This window comes from Eucalyptus grandis, chromosome 6, assembly GCF_016545825.1.
Source record: "Eucalyptus grandis isolate ANBG69807.140 chromosome 6, ASM1654582v1, whole genome shotgun sequence".
NCBI classification, from domain to species: domain Eukaryota; kingdom Viridiplantae; phylum Streptophyta; class Magnoliopsida; order Myrtales; family Myrtaceae; genus Eucalyptus; species Eucalyptus grandis.
In genome coordinates, this window is record NC_052617.1 from 39,837,995 (window position 1) to 39,864,876 (window position 26,882).

Consider the following 26,882-nt stretch of genomic DNA (forward strand, 5'->3'; position numbering starts at 1 on the left):
AGCAACGCCAGTCATGCTTGGCCATGCCTAGCCATGCTCTGTAGTGAGCCTAGCCACGAACCTCGATCTGAATCATGTAGTCAACCGTGGATGAACATGAGAAACTCTCACCCAAAGATGTCTGCACTTACATCAACTTCTCTCTCATGCTTACATGATGTTCCTTGGATGTTAGCCATTAAATGAGGAGAGTGAATCATCAACTTAGATGGCAAGAAATAAGTGGCATAATCCAAGGCAAATGATGACCAAGTCTTAGTCAATTAATGTAGGCATTTAATGGGGGAATTATTGATCATCTTAGGTGATAAGAAGAAAGATTTGGGCATGATTACATGATAACTCATTGGCACAAGTGGACCAATGAGAAGAATGCCATATGTTCCCAATCATTTCTCTAGAAAAATTAGAGTGCCTCTACTTCAATCTAGCTATGCCACTTGAAGAAAACTGATTGGGTCACTTGTTAGGGTCATTAAATGATGGTAAGTCTATAAATAGAACGCCACCTCTCATTTCCATCACCCCACCATATCTTGCTCATCTCTCTCTCTCTCTCCCTCTCACTCGCCTGCTCACCCTTCACCGCCCAACCACCTCTCAAACACTCACTGCCATTTCATCGATTGTAAGTGGAAAACCTTCAACTATGGAATCAGCTACGATGTTCGGGATTGATTGTGTTATCATTTGGGCTTAGTTGTATATATGTTTGATGATTTTTTGTATAGTTCACTTATGTCTTTGCGTTCATAAGTTGAATCACGTCCTAGGTCACGAGCAGGTCTCACTTGGCAATGAATCAGAGTTGAGGGATGTCAATTCAAGCCATGAGTCATGTGTTGTACCGAGCATATTACTGTAGTTATGATATTATAGGTCATGCCACACACACACACCCACCCACGCACATGTGCACGAGCACACTTATGGGCCATTTGTGAGCATTACTTACATTGGCTAAGATAAAAAGATAATGAACCGACTTGCGTAATGCATGATGGGTGGTCACATAAAGGAAAGATAAAAGTTGTTGCTATTTGATGATGGTGGTAATGCTTTATTAGCGAGAATGAGATTTCCCCATGTCAACAGGATGCCTTGGAGAGAGTTTCAGAACACTGTCAAGAGTGGGCAATGCCCCATAAGGGAAATAGGAGGACCTCGAGTCAGATATTTCGGGACGCCGCCAAGAGTCCGATGCCTAATTGATGCCGGATGCCCAACTTGAGGTTGGAAGTCCTGAAAGTATTGAAAGAACTGTATGAGACGGTTATGTTATAGAATGAAATCTTTGTGCATATTCCTAACTTGTTTGGTAAGCTTGTTTGTTAGCTTAAGCTAGTTCGTGTAATGATGGTAAGTCAAAATTGTTTATATGCATATAGTCAAGTTACCACAATAGTATTGCTATTGATATGCCATTGTGCATTAGTGTGAGTGATGTTTACATGCTAAATTCGACGACGAGACGTCCTCTTATTTGAGGATTAGTGATATTACTTATGAGTCTTCGAGTGACTCCGTTATTTTTCAGACTTGTAGTATAAATGTCTCACCCCCTCCTTGTCATGGCTTATCGATGTCCTTGGATGTGTCAAGAAGTCAGAGTGAGATTTTGAATAAGATAGCATGACATCACCTAACGTAGGTATAATTCCATCGTATCAGTCGAAGAAGGCTTGAACGACTAGGTCCCTCATCACTACGTAGCTTGGTAAACGTGGTTGGATGGCAATCACATAAGGTGTGTCCGAGGCTTCAATGGACCACCTGAGGTCACTGGAGGGTCCATGCCTAACGGGACGATAATCACTCCGTAAGGTACACTACGTGGTGAAGGGAATACCAATTTTGGAGCCGCGGCCATGCTAAAGGAGATAGGAATCCCCTGGCCTAGTTGGATAAAAGGATCATGTAAATAAGGAAGTGCCCATCCCCAGTGGCCATCCTTTCAACATGAAGGGGGAAGTGGGGGTTCGAATCCCCACATTCTCAGGAGGGTTGGGATGTGGACGATTTAGTTTTAAGTGTGGGTTTTCGACTCACGCCCGCAGCAAGCGGAACAAAAGTTCGAAAATGAGAGTTAAAATAGGAATAAGATAAGACCGACAAAAAATAATAATAATAATAATAAGTGCTCATAGAAAAATGACCATGTAAATATATTGACGAATAATAAAAGTAGTGTGTTTTGTAACATGTTTTCTTGACTACTTGATTGTTGTCTGGATGATTAATTGTGTACACACTTCCACATGCTCGTAAGAACAAGATGAATTGAAAAGAAATCGGTCGGCGACACGTTTGAGATGTCACACCCCACTGGTTGTGGTCCTAGGCACAAGAGCCAAGTACCTATTCGCGAGTGCTGAGGAATCGAGAATGGTCGCTGGAGGAGCCAGGGTCTCGAACCCTAGCATCAAGATCTCGAGTCTAAGGGTCAGGGTCCGATTATACTATAAAAATGATTTTTGTTGTGAAATTAAGTATAAGTTTAGCGTTAATCACGAAAGGATTTCCGTCCCTTCATTTTTTTGAGCGACTCAAACTAAAAATTTTGTGCGAAACAAAGCGGATATATGATGAACTCTCATCTGTTCTCCTCGGCAGTGAAGGAGCACAGATAATGTCGTGGACCTCAAGTCCCACGACTTCTAATTTGAGGGCGTCAATGGTCATCGACGCGTGTTTGGAGAGAGGGAGAGAGAGAGAGAGAGAGAGAGAGAGAGTCCTAGTCCGGGACAGTCGCGCCTGGAGGCCAATAAAAGTCAAGTCAGCGAGTTGAGAAAGGTAAAAGGTTAGCAATCTATTTGGACGGGATGATTCTCGACCCAAATACCTTTCTCCAAAGAATGAGATTTCTTCAAATTTATTGTTTGTATTAGATCCTTTGTTGTTTAAAAAAAAAAAAAAAGTTACGGATTCTAATATAACTACGATAAAAATAAACAATATATCTAAAACAATTGAAAGTAAATACAGAAATAAGTAAAAATAACCAAAACTGAGTATATTTAGATTTGTTGTCAAAATGTACTGTTGATTCTTTACAATGATGTTTTCTTTGCTATTTATAGTCTAGCATTGTAAATAACCGTTCTCAGATAGTTATCACTTCAATTTCAAATATTCCGTAATCTTTGGTACCATGTTGATAACCATATCATCTTTTTCCGCCGCGTCTTTAGTACCCGACTCTTCAGATACTATTTTCATATTTATTATTTTGCTCATGGGCGACGCTCGATACCGAATTGTCCGTATCTTTGTTATAGGCCCGTTCTCTTGTGTATTGAGCTTGGCGGGCTTCATTTTCTGCCTATGGCCCATTAGGCCGATTTTTTGCGCTAAAACAATCAAAATGATTATGGACAGAACAATAAATCATAGGGGATAAAACGCTCGCTAATCCAGAGATTAGAACAACTTGCTATACCGTCCACCAAAAAATCATCTTTACCTTTTATATTTAAAGAAAGCCCCAGCGACAATGGGGCCAGCTCGAGCTCGGCCGAGACGGATAAAGATCAATTCGAATCGCCCTTGACACATCCCATCACAAACGGACTCACAGTCCATCATGAATCCCAAAGGCATACTCTCTCTCTCTCTCTCTCTCTCTTTTTCAAACCTTTTGTCATACGCGTCCTTCTAGACGAACGCCTAATTTCGACCGAGTCATAACACGACACATAAATTCCAATGCCAATGTCGACAACCTTACGAACAGTGCCAATCGACATCAACCGGTAAAAGGAAACATGATAACGATGCCGCACGTTGAAAAGTATGGAAACGGTCACTTTGGAGGAAAAAAGGGTAAAAGGGACGGTATGTATTTCGGGCCAAAAATAGAGGCACCGCCGACTTTTAATCGATTAAGATCCACTTACATCAACATGTGACAGGAGAAGGCAAAATGGACTTATGTAACATACTTTATTATCAAGACAAGACGTGACTAAATGTAGCAGCCAGCGAAAAGGGCATAAAAGAAAATTTGGTATTGACGATAACTTCTTTCTTTCGTCTTTTTCCGAATCCAGAAATAGCTTCAACAAGTTACAAAAACTCTCGTAAGCGCATCGCCAGGCACACCGCAATAAAAACTGCAAACGCGCAAGTTCCGTCGGCTGGTTATTGGCCCGCAGATCATCCCGCTCAAATGGGAATTGCGTTGATGACGGATGGGTACACCACGGTCGCGGGGTGCGCCATGATCCGACGGCCCTTCCCGTGGCGGAAGCAGTAGACGAGGGCCCCGACAGGCCACTCGACGACCGCCGCGGCCGCGAAGGCCAGGAAGCCCACGGTCGGCCCGACCACCTTGCACCGGCACGGGTTGCTCGTCGTCCCGCATTGCACGCATATCGGGATTCCGATGCCAAGGGCCATGTTACGCGCGATTGGTAGGGTGATCAGAGGTTTTACGAGCGAATGAGAATTTGTGAAGGAAGGTAAGATTGGAGAGAGCAAAGGTTTGGTGGTGCAGGATGACGAAGCTGGAGGAATGGCCGATGGAGCGAATTTGTAAGGATCCATCCATCGGGACGACTGCCACGTGGCGTTCGTAGGAGCGTTTGGCCAGGCCACGAGGTGAGGTGTTACGGACATGTAGGTGACACGTGTGTGGGGATGACTCTGCTTTACCTATTTCTATTAGTTGCAATGAGACAATTTCCGATAAAACTGTCTTGTGAGTTCCAATCCCCGAATTAAAATATCGCACAAGCATATGTTAAGAAAAGAGAGGATAAATGAGAAATCGGTATTGGGTGGTAGTTGATAGAATGGATAATGGAAAAGCTTAGATGCTGAAAGTAGCTTAATTGGGATGAACCCTTATAGATTTCACGAACAAAATTAATAAAGGGAACATTATGTGCTATTTTTAATTAATGGTAGGGATAAGATACGAACATACGTGCCTTTTCCCCTCAAATCGTGTTTCTATTGTATCAAGTAAAGTTTGAACTTGATACTCTACGAACAATATTCAATGCGAGAATAAAATCAATTGACATCATTTTCATATGTTATGCCAACCCAATCCAAGTGGATAATTAAACCCACTTATCTGTGTGAAGAAATCGTGATCTATAGCCTTAATTATTTTGGCAATAGTTAGCATGCAGACATCAAATCACTACTTTCCGTATGCGCTACCATGGGTATTAAATCAATTTTTCTCAGTAAGCATGCACTGAAATTGGGCTTTTCCTTGTCTAACTTGGTCTTCCAAATTTTCACACGACAGTCAAAATTCTGTCTCGGGTAAGTCCAGAATGTCAATGGAGGTCATCTTCCTAAGGAGAGCGATCAAATCTAGAACGAGAGAAACCATCCCAAATCTCAGTTCGAAATAATAATTCCAGCGTTTGTACGGTTTGAAGGCCATCTGACAGAATTGAAAGTCCAATAAGAAGAACAAACTCATAATTACTGGGACAAGATTCAGAGAATGGTGTCAGGTACCAACATCAACGTGGGATCAAAATGCAGCATGAATGAATGAACCACTGACATGTATGCGTACTTAACCCTCCAGAGCCAACGCCATTATTTACCTTCTCCTTTTGTTTTCTCTGAATCACCTTCGCATCTATATAAACATCACCACCACCATGTTGCTACGACACCCCAAATGCCAAATCCAATCAAAAGCACCAACCCTTTGTTGCAACCCGCAACATGATCCCGAGAAGCACCTGAGTAATAGTAGTGCCAGTCATCGTTGGTGTTGGATGAGTACACGTTCCCCGGCACGCTGGTCACGTAGATGAACCTCGGTGGCGGGGGTGGCGGGGGTGGCACCGGCAATGGAGGACAATAGGCGGTCTTGGGCGGCGGGGGCAGTTGGGGAGGGGAAGGGGAGGAGGAGTCGGCGGCAGGCTCAGCTGCTGGCCGCACGGGTCAGAGCAGGTGCACGTCGAGCACTTGATCCCGCTCTTCGGCACATGGAAAGTCACCGTTGACTTGTCTGGCTCCGTCTTCCCGGGGACTCCGCTATCACCATTCGCGAGGGCAATGGCGAGAAAAAGAACGAGGACAACGAGCCGCCGGAGGCTCGAGCACGCCATTCTTTTTCCTCGTCGGCGGCGAACGCACGATCAAAAGAGGAGGCTCCAGAAGAGGGAGAGAGGGTCTCTTGAATGACTTGGGAGTTTGCTTTGGGCTTATGGTTACGATAAGAAGAGGTAGCAGATTGCGGAGCAAGTTCGAGAGAGAGGGAGAGAAATAATGGAGGGCTGCGTTAGGTGGTGGATCAGTTAATTCGGAGGAATGCACAGTTGAGCAACGAAAGGGACTTCTTAGAGAGTTGGTTTGCTGATGAGTCGCTTGTCTTAGATGTACAGAGAGATGCATGTGGCGGGCTTAAATGAGTTAGGACCCTTTCAAAGCCATACCTAGCTTTCCCTTCTTCTTCTTTTCTCAACTCTAATCTTTTAAGCAGGTCGTCTACCTCGCATCTGCGCAAAACATGGATTTTATAGTTTTTTTACGGGTCGTTAAATGTATAAATTGGAAGTTATCATCAAATCTTGATATTGCGAGTGGAGATCGTTTTTGTCACTGTCAATTATGAACTGATATAAGAATGATTCCGTTGTAATCTTGGTTCCAATAGAATTCCCTAATCTGAAATGCATCGAGACATTTCCATTTTTACATCATACATCTAGATGCTATGCTAGGTCCAAGGATGTCATTATTGGTTTGGAGTTTGCCAAGAGAATTTGTATGTACTAGGTTTCATATGGCACCAAACGTAGACTCCCAGATCTTAATACATTTGTTTTTATCTCTTGAGTTTTCTCTACATTTTAAAGGAGAGAGACAACATCATTTATGCCTCCGTATACCCGCAAATGTTTTCTCAAAGTTTCTAAGACGAGGTGGTCTTGCTTAGGGTTTTGTTGACCGAATCGTTTTATGAAGAATCGGAATGGGCTTTATATGCCAGCACACTTCCTTGCTCCGCTTGATAATAAAGCCTCCACTTATAATTCAACGATACAAGCACCATGAAGATAAAGGTGCACGAAGAATAAGTTCTCAGGGCCATGTTCGGCAGGGCTAAAGGGAATCTCTTCAAAAGATGAATTCGATAAATATAGAAACTGTAAGAATCTCCAGCCTTATCAAAGCCGACCTTTCCCCGATGTTCTGCGTCGCTTTCAAAGAGCTCGGAAAAGGGATGAATCGTGGGGTTAATGTATGCGCAAAATCTACTTTGGGAATAATGCACTTTTGCAATGGACGAATCGTGAGGACTGGAGGGTGGTCTTGAGCTTATGCTCGTGCCTTAGCTTTTTGGCGGGGGTATATATCTTTTCCCCCCAACATGACACCGCTCTTCCTTCAATTGTCTAGACTTTCCCAAAAGCGTAGAGCTTTGCATCTTATTCTTCCATTCCATTATTGGGCCTCCGGCTGATACACTTGAGTGGCGTTTCGTCGTCTCCGCAAGGGATAAGGTGATGCTGGGTGCCTAAAGAGTGAGTTATATTGCGTTTGCCACAGATCATACGTGATTAGTTAAGTAAGTGCACACTGTTCAAGTACCTAAAATAACTTTCACTCTGCGTAAAGAGTGAGTTACATTGCGTTTGGCACAGATCATACGTTTTCCCTCTATTTGCACCCACATTTGATCAACAATAACTTCTCTGTCAAAAATTAAGGTCAATCATGATTCTCCTACTCTTTTTCCTCTCCCATAATTATTCTTCACCTTCTATTTTTATTAGTACCAGACCAAAATATTATTCCACTCTGAAGAATAATTAATCATACATTAGGCATTTCTTTTCTCTCTCATGTTTTGCTTCCCACAACCCCAACTGCTTCTCTTATCATCTCTTTAAATTTTGAGCGATTAAATTTTGTTATGTTTTTAAGTTTGTAACGTTGGTCCATAAAAATGGTACTTTCCTTAGATTGCTGATTCTTTAATGTAACTTCTCTGTTCATCTTAATGGCAATTGGACGGTGCAAGCGCCTACCCCAAATGGGGCAAATTTTCTCCGTATAGAAACTTAAAATATTTCATAATTTTCTGGGCAAATTTCCCCCCAAGGGAGTAAGATAGAGGCATGTAAAAGCAAAGTAGGATTTGATGGACCAAATTACAGACCTAAAAAGAAGATGGGAGAAGCAGAGACAGAAGGGAAACAAAACACGAGAGAATAAAGAGCATGCTTAATTAATGATTAATGGATTGTCAAACACAAAAGTATGTTCTAATCAGTTAACAATATACACAGAAAGTGAAGAAAAGAGATGGGAGAAAAATTCAGTTGAAGAGATAATTGATCTCATTTCGTTTCATAGAAAGTTATGTTGGTCAATCGATAATAAAAGGTGTGTACTTAGCCAAAGAGGGGTGGAAACAAACCCACCCTATATGGAATCGGTGTCGTTAAGAAAAATCGTATTTCAAACTTGACTATCTTGATAGTAAACTTCCTCTGGAGATGGTGAACGTAGAAGGAGATTGAATTTGTGAAGAAACGTTGGGCAAAGTTGTGTTGACAATCGGTGGAGCGTGATGGGTAATGTTGCTTTGACGCTCCTAAAGCCCAACAACCTATGTGTATCAGTAACCCATCATGAGCATTTCGAGTAGATCTTAAGCTAATATAAACCAGGAAAACAAGAGAACCACGTGTGCATGCTCGTAACTTTTCTAGGATCAAATCACTGATAATCCTGAACCCTAGATTCAAATCAAAGAAGAGCCAGCTAAGTACAGATCATTTCACAAGTTCGAGAAGCCCAGAGAGGAAACATTTCCTATGCATCCCCCTTCCAAGAAGATCCGCATTTTTAGCTACCAAAAATATATCTGTGCTTATTAGATTCGAGATATTCCGGCACGGAACGTTTGCCACAAACATAGTTTCATGGCTAGAAAGCAGATCATTTATCACGAAATCAGCGTCCGTGGCTAAAAGTCACTATAGGTTCCATGGGTCTGATGTCTCTGTGGTAGCTGGATCTTCAGGAGTCACTTCTCTAGTATTGTAAGTAGTTTCGATTCAACTTTAGATTCTCGTGGTTTTGTCGTCCCCGGAAACAGAGGGAAACCTTCGTCGACAAGATTATGATTTTCTAGAGATGTACCTTCCTGGGTTCTTGACACTTCACTCCAAATGAGGCGGTGGCACAAAAAGCAGCAAAGCGAGCTCTTTATTGAGCTTTGGTAATTAACTTTGAGTCATGACACCTTAGAAGATACGCATGCACGTAGAGTTTGCTTTCTGTGTTTCCAACCACACCTCAATAATTTCACTTTTTGATGCTTTCTCAACCAACGTTTTGATGCATATCACTCCACACATTCCCCCACTTCTCTCTCTCCCCTCCTCTCTCTCTCTCTCTCCCCCCCTCAATCTGGAATGGCTAAGGCTAAGGTTGGCAGTCATGGAAGCACTAGAATTGCCTTATTCTTCATGGTGGCACACTTGAATTTGCAATTCTCGTTGCTGGCGAGACCTGCAGGAGCTGAACAGAGTCCGTTATACTCAAATGAGTGTCCTTATCCTTGTCTTCCGCCGCCAAGTGCAGCCACGGACTGCCCACCACCGCCATCTCCGCCTTCCCAACCATTGACACCATTGCCTCCGGCTGCTGATCAACCGCCACCTGCCGTCCTCTTTCCGCCACCGGATGCTGGGTACATACCCTATGCTTTCCCTCCACCTAATTGGTACATGAATTCAATTGCTCCACCCCCTCCCGACCCGATAGTGCCGTATTTCCCATGGTACTACAAGCATCCTCCCTTCCAGTCGCAATCACCAGGAGCGATTCATTCGCAAGCAAAGGTCACAATTGTGGTGGTGCTATGCTTTCTCTACATTGTTCTTCTTGCAGTTGAGTGATAGAGCAGTCGGGGCGGATGTTTCCTTTTCCCCGTCTTTTTGTATTACAGTAAAGGTATAAGATATTTTGCCACCGGCTGAAGATCAACGGATCAACCGATTCGTACGGGACAAGACGTGGCGGCAGCTCGTCTTCGTTTTTTGGCATTTGAGGCATGAAATGAGAAATGCATGTGTATTGCATTCCTTAGTGGAGTGTCCAGATATTAAGATACTTTCGACCGGGTAATCAATCAGGCACCGAAATGTCACTCATATTGCCGAAATGTCACCCATTCTGCACATTCTTACGAGACGATAGATCTCTCTATGTATATCCACAGACGTCGATCATTAAATCAAGACTAGGTCCATGATCCTCGACATTCCTGGGACGCAACAGATTGTTTGACCGATAGACAAAATTATGAAATACTAGTGCGCTTCGGTTCAGTACGACATAGGGGAGGTATGTTATAGAAGAGCAAGACGACCTTTCCTAGCCTGGATCACTGAAAATTTCAAGCATCATATAGAAGTCCAATGCAACCGATTCCTATGCCACATGTCTAAATTATTCAAGGTTCTGTTCGAAAATTGCCTCTTTTCCTGCCTTACAGACATTCAAGCAACATTAGGTGTATTGGTTAACCGATCATTTTCAGTAAACCAGACACATAATGACGCATTTTCAAAACTTTATGCATGCATATTTCCTTAGACCATAATAAGTTTTACATTAACTGATCATTTCCAGCAATCCAAACATGTAAAAGTCTAGAAAACTAAATTCACGAAAAATTCTCACTCAAATAAACATACCCTAAACCAACTGACCAAATTCAACCTTGGTAGTATTCATCCAATTTGGAATATCTGCCGCAATGTAACCTTCTTCGAGGTTATAAATAGAAATACTAGGCGTCCGTGAGAACAATCCAAACAGGAAAACTGATATATTTGCGAACTTATCCAGCGAAAAGCAGAAAGATTTAGCTGGCGACACGACTCAATCCACACAAACGCATATAAAAGTTCTACAACCATTGCGTTACATTTTTCTTTTTCTTTTTTGTATTTCATTCAATTGAATGACTTGACTGTACTTCGCATGTATTAATTTCCTTCCTCTACTCATTCTAATGTAACTTCAGTGACTGTCAAGTTACAAGTACTCCACTAGCATTGCAACTAACTGCATCGACTTTGCACTTGATTCCCATGCCTACATGATGTAGTGGCCAATGATCAGGATGACTGCACCGCATGAGTGAACACAATCGGAATTGACGATGAATCAAATTTACATTGGTCTAGGTCGGCTGCCTCCATGCATGTGCCACTTCTTTTCAGTCGTTCCTCTCCCATAACTATGTAAGACTGCACAAATCCACATTATAATGCTTTGACTATTTGGCGACGCCACACTGCAGTATCTGGGTCAAACCTCAGCTCCCATGTAGGCCAATAGTGCAAATCTTGCTTCAGCGTTAGTACCCGTGGCTTCCCATTCAAGTGTACTGTCCTTACACGAACAAATTCCCCATGCTCTAACTCCTGCATTATTATTCATAACTATCAAAATGGCAGTGCAATATTAAAGAGAAACATAAAATTGTCTGACAGTAATGCAGAATCAATCATCCCAGTGTCGTTAGCATAAGTCAATCATCAATTACTGCAAGCAGACAAATCTGATCATGTATATCTATCTCCCCCAGTATGGTGGGGAACAATTTACCCAGAAAGGCATACTTGAGCAATAATGCTGGGAAGCAATGACAAGAAAGTGAAGATTAACAAATATCTATCTAGGTGATTTACAAAATTTTATAACTCAACCATGCACTTTAGCTGCTTCATTAGCCAAGCATGTCAAGAGCTGGAGGAACAAACAAAATTTTAGATTTTCAAGGTACACAATCAGAATTTAGAAAACCGAAAATGATATTCAAAGTCAAACGACATTTGGTGAAATATGTATACCTTTTCATGATGACTGTAATTCTAAGTACTCAAGAATGATTGATAACCAAAATAGATTTTGCACTTTTTCTGATCATCAATGCTACATATACTGTTGAAAAAAATATATTATTCCTGCAATTAAACATATAGTGGGGTAGAATATATGGGAACTTAGGCAACTGACGGAAAACGTATCCTACTTAAATGCCTGTCAGAATTACACTGAACCACAGCCTGCCAATGTATCATGACCTAGTTGTAATTTGAAACTGCTATCCTATATAGTGTCCAAACTCGACGACCCCACAGTTATTGACGCATGAAGTGATTCTACTGAAAAAAGACCTCAAAAACAGAAGTTAACTTCACTCACATCCCTGCACTCACTTTGTCAATCCAATCATATCAACAGGGGTGTTGAAATGTGCCAATACAGCCAAATCAAAGAAAAGAGATCTCCCTTCGCAAATACTATGGACAAAGTACTGACATCGGGGAGAGTAGCATGGAAGAAATAATATGATAATGACATTTTGGTTTCAACTTTTTTAGGGAAGAAATGAGGATTCTCCCTCTACTATATGCCAGAATGATACTTGTAACTCTGCCACAGCACACAGTAAAAGTACCTTTGTCACACTAATAAATGCATCTAAGTCAGGAATCGGCTTCCCATTAATTTCGACAATCCATTGCAGAGCATATAGACCATATCTATGCACAGGACTTCCGTGACACCACCTGGCAAATACCAACAAAAGAAAAAGATGAGATATTTCGTATATATCCTAAGAGACTTGTTTGAAGCACCAAAAATAGGGGGAAGCAAAACTAAAGCATAAAATCATGACAAGAACCGGCTAAAAAGAATGCTTCAAAGAGATAATCTTCCATATAGAAAAAAAAAAATTTTTAAAGTCAAAACAACCGGTAAGTACTGCATTGCAGTTGACTGTACAGCAATGGCTGCTAACAGCCTGGTTCAGGGAAAATAATATATTAGTTGATGCTAAGAACACAAAACTATCTTTCTTAGGGAATGCACTGTGGGAGTACTCAAGGTGGAGCTTGATTTGATTTAAAAATCACTCAAGAAGCCTTCTCCCACCAGACAAAAGACTCAAGGTATTCCAAAATTAAGCAGAGCTTAAAAAAAGAGCTGCAACTTCCTTGCGGAATCATCGGATCAAAAAAATATTGTGAGACCTCACCTAGCAACATACACACCATGCCCTTCTTCTGGAAGGTATCCAAGAGCACGGACTGCTGAGTGAGGTTCTTGAACAATACATCCACACCAATTAATAACACGTGTCGTACCAATTCCATCCCTAACATCTGTCCCAACAAGAATATCCATTTCACGCCCCTGAAATACAAGAATGATTCAAACATGAAAAATCATCACTTCTCAAGCTTTGTTAAAATTATAAGCAAAATTAAACTCATTCTTGAATAAACAGAACGAGTTGGGCATGTAAACAATGCACAAAATAACAAGATATCTAATGATTCTCACCTGCCGGAAAATGGTCAGATTAAGATTCCCGTCAGCGTCATCAGAGTTGTCCAGTGCTTGGCAAGCATTTTCTATGTCGCGGAAGCAAGTAACTGGCTCCTTATTTATTGCCAGGACCATATCGCCTTGTTCCAATAAATTTTCAGCTTTTGAACCAGCCAAACAGCCCTTAACGCGTAGAACTTGTCTCCTAACTGGATCTCTTTTAACAAGAGCCTACAATAATTGCCACTGGTCAGAATCCTCTCCCTACATATTATATTTGAGCACTTAATTATTTGGGTTTATCATGTCTAGACAAACTACGCCATTTTTTGACACGTAAAAGATTCTGCTGTTTCTGTCAATTTTAATGCTTTGCTATTTCTCTCACGCAAAGATATATCCTTGCCGTTAAAAAAAGTCTTGCACTAGTTGTGAGGAAAAAAGCCTACTTGCTTTTTGGCCAAAGGGGGAGAAAAAGACCTACTTGAACCCATTGGTCGCTCAGTCCAAAACTTCTGGCCTTGGAAAGCAGTGTGGGGTACAGCTCAACCTCCAACATCCTAACAAGCGGCATTGGCCTTTTGACCCCATTTATGAGTAGAGGCGGCCCCTTGGCACCAGATGCAATTTTGTTTACTACCTCACTGATACTATAAACCGGAATACCTCTAACAAATTGATGATCTTCTGAGGAGCTGCAGCCAAATTTCAGCTGCAAATAGGAATAAGCATCAGAACATAGAAACAATCACTAATAGAAGCAAGTGAATCTTAGGAAACCTGAGTCGAAAAGCTCCCCCATATAGCTTGAACTCTTCCACGCTCATCAGTTAGTACCCCAGAAAAAGTACTGCCAAAATCTGCAATACACCACATTACAACCAAAACCAACATCTGGATAACCAAGATCTGCAGTAAGAATGGATTATAATGGAAACCTGTGTCAAGCTCAACAACTTCCATGTTGATTGCTCTATATCTTGGACAATCAGCTGAGCCAATATTAAGAGCAGCACAAGGATTAGTTACAATGGATTTCCTTGATGTTGCTTGAAGACTTCTACTCAGCCCCACAAGATAGACAGAATCCCCCCGACGGAGTGCAGGCTCTGCAGAACACAACAAGACCAGCTCCTTAAATTGCAATAAAGTTACTATAAGAACTGACAGACACAGACATCCACAGCTCCAAGCACATAGAGAGACAGAGAGCCAGACAGACAGAAGTGATCCTACCAGAACACCCAAAAGAAATTTTCCGCTGCACAAGCAACTTCTAATGGTTGAAATATGCACATCATATCTTGCAACACTTAAAGTAATCGACTTAGAAGCTACTTTTCACAGAATGAAAGAACAACTTAATGTGACTTAACACGTGGTCACCTGTTCTATGATATTAAGTATACGATAGAGAAATTAGCTACATTCAAAGTGAGCCAGTTAAAAGAAAAAGACCACAATTCCTTAGTGTGGTAAAATTAAATGGCTGGGAGAGAAATGCATATAATCTGAACTTCTGGAATTTGATGTGAACAAGAACTAAACTCAAAACCAAATATACCAGGAAGAAGTTCAGCAGCACGAACAGCTGAAGCACCAACAGGACCCAAAGCAGACGGATCGTATGCAACAAGAGCGAAATTGTGAACAGGGTGGAGAAAAACCACCTGCAATGAAGGTAAAAGGTGGTACAGATGAGACTATAAAGGAAGGAATTCACCAGTACTAACATCAACGATTATTTACCTCCCCTGGAATTTCAATTGGAAAAGCAGCAAATGAAAGCATCACATCAGAGACAGATATAGCGACTGTATTTTTGTCAACTGCAACCAATCCCAAGCTTTGAGAATGGTATACAATGACCCCAGTCCCAAAGAAATGTTGAGAATGGACACCATCTACCATACATGACGGTGGCACGTGAACCTGCAAGTACAATATGAGAACACTGAATTTGAGAGCCACCACAAGCAATTATTAAATATCTAGCAAAACTACAAAATCTAAGAATTGCCACTAGAGCCCCTAAGATAGGAGGATAAGATCTCATCCAAAACCAGATGTTCGAAGTATGTCTTCATCAAATGGAGATAAATCCACATGAATATACATTAGAAGAAGCACCACCACATTGTTGTCACTAATTTAAAACATGTTCTGGAAGAAAGGGGATGGTGATATCCCAAAAGCACATAAATGAAGGTAGGACTAAATTGTTAAAGGTCTAGCTGTAGGGTGACTGATTAATCAATAAATTTGGAAATTAATACCAATAAATTTTTTGGAAGTCACTCACCTCAAACATTACAAGAGTAGGCTCTATGACATGTTCAGCATATGAAGCATTGGCCGATAATGCCGGTGGACTTTGATAATCTGCCACAACTGTACTTTCCCCATTTCTGGTATCCTTCAACTCCAGTTCCCTATTATTATCAACCAATGAATAGTCGGCAGCTGCCCCATCAGCTGGTGGATCTTCTTCCACACGTCTTTTCTTCTTTCCAATATCTGATTCATCTTGAGTATGGGACCCTTCAGAAGAATGTCCATCATTTGTTTCCATGCTAGCAACACCATCAATCAACTCTTGTCTCCTCTCCTGATCTACTTGTTCCATTGTGACCTCAGCAGTAGAAGCTTCTTGCTTGGCTAGCACCAGCTCACCATTAAGTATAGAAGAATGCGGTGGGGTAGACAGAGGTTGAAAGGCAGCCCTTATTGACCACAAACCAGTACTATCATCACGATTATATATCTGCGGAGGAGCATACCACTCATGGCGATCAACTGTAACCAATACAGACTGCAGGCAGTAAAAGCACACATTAAATGAGTGTTTTTCCAATTTTAAAGCTGTGTACCTAAGCACATGACATAAAGTGAGAACAGGAGAATAAAATCAATAAAATTTCGACACTGTTGGACATCATCTTCCTTCGTGACAGTATTCATCTGTACTAATAACACTGGAGTAGATGCATCAGCACGCACTAACAAAAGCTCCTTGATCTTTCGTTCAGTTAGATTGCATTGCACTAGAGGCAGTTCTTAAGTTCTTAAGCCTAATTAATGTATTCAAAACTGAAGCAGTGGAAAAATGATCAAATGTTGAATTTAGGCTTCAATCAATATCACAGATGCAACCCTCAACTACCGAGTCAATATCACATTGCACTAAGTGACTGTATCAATGCAGGCCTCAGATACAAACTTAAGGCAATCCACAGTTCTGCATCTACATCAGATCCCAGGAAGTTAGTCTTCATGCCCAAAAATAGCAAAGTGGAGCTCGTTAGAATATTTAAACAATAAACCCTTTCAGGTAAAAAACAAGTCTTGAGCCTATAAAATCTCTGTGCAGATCCAAGCAAACAATAACCACTTGCCCATGGCACTTGCACCATTAGTCCAGATACACTGAGTTATCGACTCAACCAATTTTTATGCAATTCCAAAACCAGAGCAATGCCCATAACCAAGTTGGAGCAATCAATCAGCCAATCATTCGGTTTTAAGACTTTGAAATAACTTTCTAGTGAATAAAAACAGGATATATGTGCTGGGCACAGCATCTCATGATAATCATAACACAATGATTGAAATCACACAGCCATGTCTCTAGGACAAACATTATTTTGTATCAAGTAATTGGTCTGACATAAGTGAAAATAATGCTGCCAATGTTTCAAGAAAACAAAATTAACTAAAAGAACTCAGAATACACATACCTTCGTACGATGCCGATCCAAATAACTGATATATTCCAATGGCACACGAGCCCCTCTAGAAAGCTTAGATAGAACTGTAATTAGATCATCAAGTACTGAAATCTCTTTACCAGCAAACTTTGTAATAATGGCATGACGAGGAACTCCAGCTCTGAAGAGCATGTATCTAGATTGTGTCATGAAACAATAAAAGAAACGTTACATGAGAACATCAAAAAAATTATCTCTACTCATTACTTTCAATCATTTATATTATGTTGGCAATTTGCATTCCAAGCAGTGAAACAACTCTCAAGACATTTGAAGATCTTTCCAATACAGCTGTCCTCAAGTAAAAATGCGCACATGTATGGGAGAGAAATATTTACACCAAGCATTGGAGTATATACTGGAAATAAAGTCTATTAAATGGAGATTACGAAAAGTTGCTCCTACAATAATTAAATAAATAAAAAGGCAACATGCAAATACTGATTACTAAGTGACATGTAAATTGAATCTGTAGCTGCATGACATACCCTGGTTCTGCAACGTAGACCCGACCACAGCGAAACCGACAATTTCTAGCCTGAAAACAAAGGCCAATAATTTGTCAATGCTCAACATATCAGACAATATAAGTGGCTCAAACAAAGCATTAGTTGAATGTGATTGTCTAAGCAAGATACCAAATATCACACGACACAAAGTCAAGCCAGGTGTTCTCACTAAAGGAAAATTGATCTTAAAATATGGTTTTCACAACAGACAAGGAACAAAGGCAAGATTATTTAGCACACAATCCAGAATGACACACCAAGAATGATGTGGTACAAGCAACCATTGGAGCAGAGGAATCAGACTGCATGTAATGCAAGTACACAAGAAAATGGATAACAGATTTGCAGGTGTAAGTAATTATCATGCGTGCTTAGTTTATATGATGGCCACGTTTCATAGCTTAAGCTTTATTGGAATCCGGTTGTTCATCTTAGTATTCATATCAAGGGTGTGAATCCCCATTTCTTTTACTCTTGCACACCCTCTAATTGTCGATGTAACTGTACCCACATGCTATGTTTCCCGTGCGAGGTTTTTGCTCACTTACATGGGTAAGTGAAAAAATATATGATGCTAGATTTACATTTTAAGCACATTGATTGCCTGACAGCTTAAACTTATTGCCGAAATGGTCGTTCAACATAGGGAAAAGATTCTATGTGATACTTGTGCATTTTTTGCACAAGCCTCAAATTTCACCAAGAGAAAAGGAGAATCACTCCTACCTGCTGATATGAGAGAGGGTGTATTACTGCACCACTTACTTCTAAGAAGTGGGCAGGGGTTATCGAATGCAGATCCTGAACCTGAAAATTGAATATTCTCAGTGAGAAAAAGATGAGATCAGTAAAGTCTCATCCTGATGAACTTTAAATAGACAAGCATTACAGCCTAATTTCTTTTCAGAATTTGATTCATCCAGCTGAGTTACAGGAAAAAAAAATGTCCAAAGGTCAGATAGTCAAATTTACAGCAAAGCATCCAGGTCAACAAAAGCAAAAGCTATGTCATGACCTAAAAGGAAGGTTGCAATCACTATCATACCAGAAGGTTAACGGAAGCAGCAATGCCACCTCTTTCAATCAGTAGTTCAATCTTATGGTCAACACTGTCATCAAGTAAAGTCTCCATTTTAAGAAATTGAGTAATTACCTGCACAAAGATCCACAGCAGTCAACACATTAAGATAATAAGGTCACAACAACTCAACCTCCAAATTTATCTACTTCACAAACTGGAATAAGACTAATAAAGAGCATATAACAAAGGGCATTCCATAAATTGATATGATTCTATTATGTCAAGGTCATGATTAGCAAAACCATATTATTTAGTTCACATGTTTCACTTATGTAATGAAGTTCCAAAATTTGAAAATAAAACAAACCGAGGATGAAAAATGGACTTAAAAGCAACATTTTATTTTCAAAATACTGTACCATCATCAACAATTTTACAAGGTTTCCACCAAGTGATTCTTTTACAAATATTAGCCACTGCATGCATCAGACTAAACAAACAACATGGTCAACAAAAAAAGAAAATTTAAGTATCTGACTTGTCTAATGAGCAGATGCAAGACCACAGCAACAAATCACTTAAAGGATACTAAGAAATCCGCAAATGGAATTTTACTATTTGAAAAAGTTTTAAAGCAACGTCCAATAAGGTTTTACTATAGTCAATGGGACCAGTACTTACTTCCCCATTCACCCGGATCAGCACATCACCAGGTTCCAAATTTTTATGTGCAGGACCACCAGGTACCTGCAATAGGTCCAATGCTTAGTAAGTCCCTTGTTTAACAGTAGGCACAGTTGAGAACCAACAGAACCTATCTTACCACAGAGTCAACAACCAGCATGCCAGTTTCCCCAGTTGGTGATGCATGGCGAACCATCTAATCATTCAAAGCATAACAAGTTTTCAGGAGATATGAATGAAAATTTTCTTAAAAAGAAATAACATATGCCTCCAATTTTAAAAGAAATATATACCTGCTCTGTCTCGCTCCTAAGTCCCAATCGACGTATCTCATCAAATCCTTTATGAAGGAAAGTCACCTACATCATTTGAATGACACTGAATCAGAAACTGATCATCCTGAGACTACTTATAGCTCAAAAATTGAGAAGGCATCTTGCTGTGCAAAAACAAATCTTTGTCGCTGCCCAACCTGCTGGATCTAAACAACTTGCCACCAAATTATAGGCTAATGGTAGCTGCGGAATTAGCAAGCAGATACAGAAGGTATTGGATTACTGTTAAAGATCATAAAGATTGAGCCAGGACTGCCTCCTTCAAGCCACAAAGAATTGTTTGGCCAAACAACTTATTCATCCCTTGTATGAGAACTAACCAAGACAAGTCCCTCTCTACCCACCCCCCCCCAACTTTTTCTCCTTTTTCTTTCCTCCCCAGTGGAACATCTTCAAATCAATTTATTCTTCTCTTTCGTCTTGGTTTGCTCCTGCATTTCTTTTCCTGCTTTCATAAGGTTCTGTTTTCATATGACGTTCTTTATACAGACAGATATAGTTTGCATTACAAATTAACTTTTCTGTCATCCAACATAACTGCACGACTAAATTATCTTCCAGGTTGGTGACTGTGATGTTGCAATCATCCGAATTGTATATTTTGTACCATACTGATCACTAAAGATCTTAATCTGTCCTTCATTGGGACTGTATCAACCCTCAAGGAAGTTAACTTGGGGAATCATAATGAATCAACTAACGTTAGCACCTTGCTAAAAGTAAGTCTAGAGGTAGAATACTTATTGGGTGAAGGCCAAGTTTATTCCGCATGGGCATGTCATGAAACATGTTGAGCTCCAGTAACAAGTAACATTTGATATTAACCTCATTAAAGAGAAAAGAGTAACAAGACCCCCCCCACCCCCCAAAAAAAAAAAAAATTCTATTTGAACAACTGGAAGAAGAAGACTCGTTTTTAAACATGGTTATACTTGTCGAGAAGAATGCATCTACATTGGTATGATAGTCAAGCTTAAGCTTTATTTAGGGTCCACTGATGTGACATGTTTTCAAAACAATTGCATGGCTGGTGAAGAAGCAAAAGCATTGGCAAAAGTAAAATGTAATGTCTTGACTTACCTGAAGCGTTCCCCGTGGAATAGAGACAGCCTCCCACTTATTTCCATGTGAATCTCTTCCCTTCTGAAGAAACTTCAATGCTCTTACCACCTGACAAGAGCCACAAGCAACAGGTTGAAATATTTCACAGGTGCTTACCAGAACTACAATGTAACTGATGATAATGGTAAAAGGAGGTTAACTTACTCGTTCTAAAGGTAAGAAGAATGCTGATGCACTTGAAGTCTTGCTCCCAGCATTCAAGGCTACTGCCCTACCTTGCCAATCAATTACAGGGGAGCCACTTGAGCCACCTTTGGTTCCAGAAGCAGCCTGAAAATAAGGTAACAAAGAACATGACACAATCTCAGGTATTAAAAAAATAAATGATAAAAAGAATCCACAAACTGCAAACTGAACAACTTCTACGAGCTAGCCAAGTCAAACTGGATTGCCCAACTAGCACAATTAATGCTCCCCATCCCAATTAGTCCAGGAGACGAAACATAGAGAATTTCATGTCACGCTTGATTGCTCTCACTTAAATACCTGTCATCATGGCTAAAATCAAGCAAGAATTAAATATATCCAACCATGAAAATCCACATTGTCATATCTGTCCTCTATAGTTCATGCACTTGACCATGTCAAATCAAAGAATGAACACTCTGGCAACACAATTTACAGTTAAATAGCCCCTTTAAATACAACAAAAAGTAACCTACTTGGATGTAGAATGTGTTGAAATCATTGTATCCATCCCTGCACCAAATAATCATTGTTATGACCCTCTCAACAGAGTAGACAGTAAGGTAAACCAAAGGCAAGAGGAAGTTTCAGCAAATGCTAAAAGAACATGATATCTAATTTCCATGCATCTAAAGAAAGCTAACCAATACTAAAGTCAATTTCATGTAAAAATTTGTTCCACATATGAGTCTGCTTGACTGCTATATTAAAGAAGGGGGAATGAGTTTGTATCAAGTGATTGTGAGCAAGCAATCTCTAAGAGAAAGTCCAACAACATTGATCAACTTGTTCTGTCAAGAACCTTTAATGGAAGAAGTTTGTTCAAACTCCAACTCCAACAAAGAAAAAACAGAGTAAAAATCTGTATATAGCATCATTTAGCATCAAATTCATGCTGGCAAATAGTTAAATAAACGTAAGTAGCAACTCACTTCTTGTAGTGAGGAGCATCTCTATCCAAGCGAGCAAGAGTTCCAGCCAATATAGAAACCTGACAAACAAAGATACAATTAGCACAGTGCAGATTCATTCTACAGCAGCCGTTAACTGTTAGTCCAATCAACCTTTTCTGTCTATAGGTGACACACATGTGAACTTTACAAATGGGAATAACTGAAAAACACTCGATGTATGTGTGGATGAAAAAGGCCTTCATACAAAAACATGAAGATAGGAAAAAGAAAACAAGACTGTATAAGATGGTTGCTGACCACATCCTCCAGTTTTGACTACCATCATCACATGGCATGGTCACCACTACATGTTGACAATCACATTCAAATCCCACTGTCGTTGTTGAGAGTGACTATCTATCCATCTAAATGTTCCAAGTCAAGCCACATCCATCTTGCCTCAATCAGCTGATTGGCTGAGCAAGGAAAAATCATAGCACAGCCACCATTTCATGCAAGTCACTCTCTAGACAACAATTACAAACTAGTGAAACTCACTAATGGCCAAACTAAAATGCTGGTAGTGCTTGGTGAACGCTAGTAGAAGACTGGCAGGTGCATTTAATTCTTGTTCTTTCACTATTTCTCATATGCAGTCATATCTGGTGAGTTCCTAAACTGAATAGGAATGCATGTCAGCTAATCTGGGTTTTTCTCCCTGAAAGCAAAAGAACAAATCAGACATGGGCACTAAGATTAGGCAGATGAAGCTACTCTGGCTTCATCTTCCACCATTCTTCAAACAAAGAACGTGATGTTAGAAATGAGATTGATTTCCCATACCATCATGTCCTATCCTACCGCACCATAAGCAAAAGTAAGATTGAAAAGCAAGAGATACCCCCATTCATTTCATAAAGGACAAAATGGAATTCTACAAGAAAAATATTTTGTTCCACTTAATGTGTCACTCCGTTAGGACCCAATGGATGTGTTGTAGTATCGTTTCACATCGCTTGACAACAAGTCCTAAATACTCTTCATATTCATATGGCATTTCTCCACCTATCAACTCATGTATTTTCGTTGGACTTTCTAACATGGTATCACAACCAGTGCTATCCCTATTGCAGATTTGTGTGGTCAAAATTCCACATACCACTCATAATCCGACCTGTACATTAGAGGGGATGTTGAAGTATTGTCCCACATCGCTTGACAACGGGTCCTAAATGCTCTTTATATTTATGTTATCTACCTCAACTTATCAGCTTAAATTTTTGGATTGGACATTCTAACCAGATGTCTAAAGGTTCCCCAAAAAACACTATGAACCATCATCCTCTTGCCAGACAAAGAAAGCCAAAAGAAAAATGTCACATATAATATATATGGCAATAAACAAATAACTGCAGTTGAAGTTCGTCAGGAAAAAATAAACAGCTACATACCTTCTCCCCACTATCATTACCAACAACTCTAATCTCTAATCCAACACATGCAGCCTCAGGAGCAAGTGGGATCTCCTCATAATCTAGGAATTGGACTGCATTAGGATCATAGCGAAAGAAGCCAAAATCATGAACCTATGAGAAATTGCAACACATAAGTCTCTATAACATGATGACAATATCAACAAGAAAAGTGGAAATCAAGAGCCATAGGTAAAATATGGTATCAATAAGTTAAAGAGTAAAGAAACAATATGACAAGTAGATGGCACTCATATGGAAGGTGAAAATATCTGCATACTCAGTGATAAGCATCACCCAACATGACATGCTACAAAGGAGAATGCTATCAGATCCCAACCCATTATAAACATCCATGCAGAGAAATGCTGGACATCCATCTGACATGTTGTTATCTCTAATTAAAATTGATGAGATAAATTCCAGAGAGCTTAACTTCATTTCTCCTGGCAGTTCACCAAGACACTATATGTATACCTGATCTGCTCATTCTATCAAACTACACGAAAACAAACACATTTCTCAATCCTTAAGCGAATATGATATGTAGAAAAGACATAATCCAACTTTGCATTGATTTACCGCTATAGTGATGGCATTTAATTCTAACTCACTAATAAAAGATTTTTTGCACATCTAGCTCCAAGCCCTAAGTTCAGGTGAACCTTCCAACTCGACAGCCAGTATTTCTCCCTATCTCTATGAAATGGATCATTTTGTTGATAATGCAAGAATCCCTCCAAAACAGCAAAACATATGCATTGAGATTGAGAATGAAAAGGTCTTCATCATGAGTACCTTAAAGAGAGATGGAGAAGTTGGTGAAATAAGCTATCCTAAAAAGGATATGACATATAAGAATCTTTGGGGGGACTTCAGAATTCCAAAAGAGTAGAGAAATAACTCTACTTATTAAAACATATTGAGGAGGAAGTTTCCAAGTCTTTTTTCTTTAGAATGAAGAAGCAAACAAGACTCAACAAGCAAAAATCCTTTCTCACTCCGCCCCCCCAAAAAAATAGATAAATAAATAAATAAAACCACGCATCACATGTAAACAAGAAGAGAACCTTTACAAAAGACTCATTTAGTAAACCACATCCTACACACCTTTTATTGCTTTTCCTTAATTTTTGAAAAAAAAGAAAAGGTCGCCGCCTAGTATGTCGTGTGGACTGGTACACCTAGAATAAGCGACCTTCCAGAACATCCATACTACTTTTCCTTTTGCTACCATCCTACTTCCATTGGGTGCCTACCTGGCCGATAATACTGACCTCTTATAACCACTATCACAAGCTTTTCCCACTTCAAGAACCAATCTTCATTTCACTAAATTGGCCTTTAACAAGCAAAATCTTTATCTAGTTAACTACTCTTATGTTAGGCCTCATTCTAGATGTTAAAGAGCATCCAGTAACATCCTGCACTGAGCTTTATAGTGAAGCAAACTGTTTTCTTTCCACTGATATTTCTAGCACATCTCATCAACACGAAGAAAACGAATGATAGTACGATGCTGGGAACCAAACTCATATATATCAATTTTCATAACGCATTTGTGGCAGGACACCAAAATGATCAAGCTTTGAAAACGTTCAATACAGCAGCCTTTCCCCTCCTAGCCAGCTGAAGAAGCAAACTGGAGAATTTCACACGTGAAAATGTGGTAAAGCCACTTGGAACTTCTAACTTCTTCCAGATTCTCTTTAAGTCACAATGCACACTTGAGAACAGTCCATGCAGGTCCTTGACTAAAAACACCAAATGTTAACGAGTGCTCTCGGGAGCTTGATTGGCATATTTCTCTAACACCGGAAATAATTATGGCTGCTGGAAAATTAAGAGGCCAAGCACCAGGCTAAGCATATTCTTTTTGGCTTTTAGTGGCACCAATTAAAAAGACAAGGCCTGTTTGTATGGAGGGTCTACAACCAAGGTTGACTAGAAACTTCTTCATGTGCAACTACAGCCATTAGCGTTTGTAAAGCACCATCAACTTCAAGGAACTTTCGCTTTGCTATCCTACAGCATCTACTGTAGTGCACATCTGACGTCAACAATAATCACTTGGATCTTTCAAAGAACACCCAGTATTCTGGGTAAAAAAAAAAATCAGTGCCAGCATTCAATGACAAGTAAAGTAAATAGACACCAATTTACTCCAGTAACATAAGAGAGACAGCAGAATCAAATCTGAATAAGCAGGGCTCCATGTAACAGTGGTATACAGGGAGCTAAGAAGCAGAAGACAAGAAAAATGCCCTGGGACATTCAGACTCACTGGATCTCTGTAAACAGGAAACACTGGAATCTCCTCGCGGTTGACAAACATAGCCTCTGCAACCACCGGTCCTGTTAAGAGAGAATAGTTATCATCATTGAAATTCAAAAAGAAAAGATGTCATTTAACTGTGTTAAGCTATGGTTATCCTACATCTTCTCTCTGGCATTTACAGTTGTAACTCGAAGAAGAAGTTATGAAAACTAAAGCTCCACAGAACAGCCAGGGACAAGGTACTCTTCACATTGCCTGATTATGACCAGAAAGATAATCATCTAAAAGCTCCCGCCACAAATGTTCAAGAAGAAGCCACCTTGAATTGGATAAATGCTGTACTATCAGATTTTCACCCGCAGACATGATTTCTTCATTAGATAAGCCTACCAATAACTAAATTATCTTCTGTTCCCAGCAAAAGAACAAACTCCCTTCTCAAGAATCAAAAACTCTTAAATCCTCGCCATTCCCCGCATTTCTCCGCGGAAACTCAAGCCACCGCATCATCGATCAGCACATACTGAGAACCAACCGATAAAACTCGCTCCACGCCCCAACACCGGAACGCGCGCCCCCTCTCCTATCCGAAGGCGAATCAAATGGCGCCAACTCACCGGGCTTGACCACGTGCCGGTTGGTGAGGATGATCCCGCGCTGCTTATCGACGATGAAGCCGGTGGCGTAGCTGGCCCCGGCGGCCTCCGTGTCGAAGGCGCGGCAGGCGGTGGTCCGCAGCACGACCACGGCGGGGACCACCCGGCCGAGGGCCTTCCGCCAGTCCTCGGCGGTGGCGGCGTTCTCCCGGAAGGGGCCCGCCCCATCGATCTCCATGCCGAGCTCCCCGTCCTTCATGGCGGTGTCGATCCCCATCGCTGTCGCCGAATCGGGGCCCAACCGCTCCAGCGAATCCCCCATCGAAATGATCACTCTCTCTCTCTCTCTGGTCGAATCTTGATGCGAATCGGCGACGCGGGATTCGATGAGGGGGCCTGAATCCGGTCTCTCTCTAACTTTTCTCGGGAAAGTAGAGAGAGAAAGCAAGAAAGAAAGTGGAGAGCAGTTGGGGGCGCCTGCGTTTTCTCTCTCAACCCTCTCTCTCTCTCTCTCTCTCTCTCTCTAACCTGCGCAGCAGTAGCCGGGTGGGTTTATGGCAGCAGGATGATGAAGATGGCCAGTGGAAAATGGATTATATAAAGAAAATATCATAGCAGCGACTAGGGAAAAAAAAAAGGGTTTCATTAGCTTTTTTTTTTTTCCCCTTGAGCTTGATT

The 26,882-nt window shown here is 40.6% G+C and overlaps 3 protein-coding genes across 6 annotated transcripts; 1 reads left to right on the forward strand and 2 right to left on the reverse strand.

The window, feature by feature from the left end:
• Positions 1 to 3,820: 3,820 nt before the first annotated feature.
• Positions 3,821 to 4,487, reverse strand: LOC120294580. The gene has a single exon (XM_039314767.1). It carries the CDS (start codon positions 4,396 to 4,398, stop codon positions 4,165 to 4,167), a length of 234 nt encoding a protein of 77 aa, XP_039170701.1. The 5' UTR covers positions 4,399 to 4,487; the 3' UTR covers positions 3,821 to 4,164.
• A 4,917-nt stretch (positions 4,488 to 9,404) lies between these two features.
• Positions 9,405 to 9,890, forward strand: LOC120294478 (leucine-rich repeat extensin-like protein 3). The gene has a single exon (XM_039314567.1). It carries the CDS (start codon positions 9,405 to 9,407, stop codon positions 9,888 to 9,890), a length of 486 nt encoding a protein of 161 aa, XP_039170501.1.
• An 812-nt stretch (positions 9,891 to 10,702) lies between these two features.
• Positions 10,703 to 26,773, reverse strand: LOC104449695 (protease Do-like 7). Of its 4 annotated transcripts, XR_726605.3 has the most exons (25): positions 26,226 to 26,773; positions 25,615 to 25,685; positions 23,310 to 23,444; positions 21,898 to 21,956; positions 21,442 to 21,478; positions 20,924 to 21,049; positions 20,738 to 20,827; positions 19,616 to 19,681; positions 19,462 to 19,518; positions 19,320 to 19,385; positions 18,663 to 18,770; positions 18,344 to 18,424; positions 17,597 to 17,646; positions 17,079 to 17,244; positions 15,644 to 16,153; positions 15,091 to 15,273; positions 14,906 to 15,011; positions 14,280 to 14,450; positions 14,122 to 14,201; positions 13,826 to 14,053; positions 13,357 to 13,572; positions 13,049 to 13,206; positions 12,467 to 12,578; positions 11,177 to 11,426; positions 10,703 to 11,094 (listed from the first exon to the last, which is right to left on the reverse strand). XR_726605.3 is itself a non-coding variant. In XM_010063934.3 (24 exons), exons 1-24 carry the CDS (start codon positions 26,524 to 26,526, stop codon positions 11,265 to 11,267), a joined length of 3,339 nt encoding a protein of 1,112 aa, XP_010062236.1. In that variant the 5' UTR covers positions 26,527 to 26,773; the 3' UTR covers positions 10,703 to 11,264. The 4 variants fall into 4 exon arrangements, 3 of the variants coding, with proteins under 3 accessions (XP_010062236.1, XP_010062238.1, XP_010062237.1); XM_010063934.3 differs by having other exon boundaries at positions 10,703 to 11,426; XM_010063936.3 differs by lacking the exon at positions 26,226 to 26,773 and adding an exon at positions 25,768 to 26,153 and having other exon boundaries at positions 10,703 to 11,426; positions 23,310 to 23,404.
• Between the last annotated feature and the right edge of the window lie 109 nt (positions 26,774 to 26,882).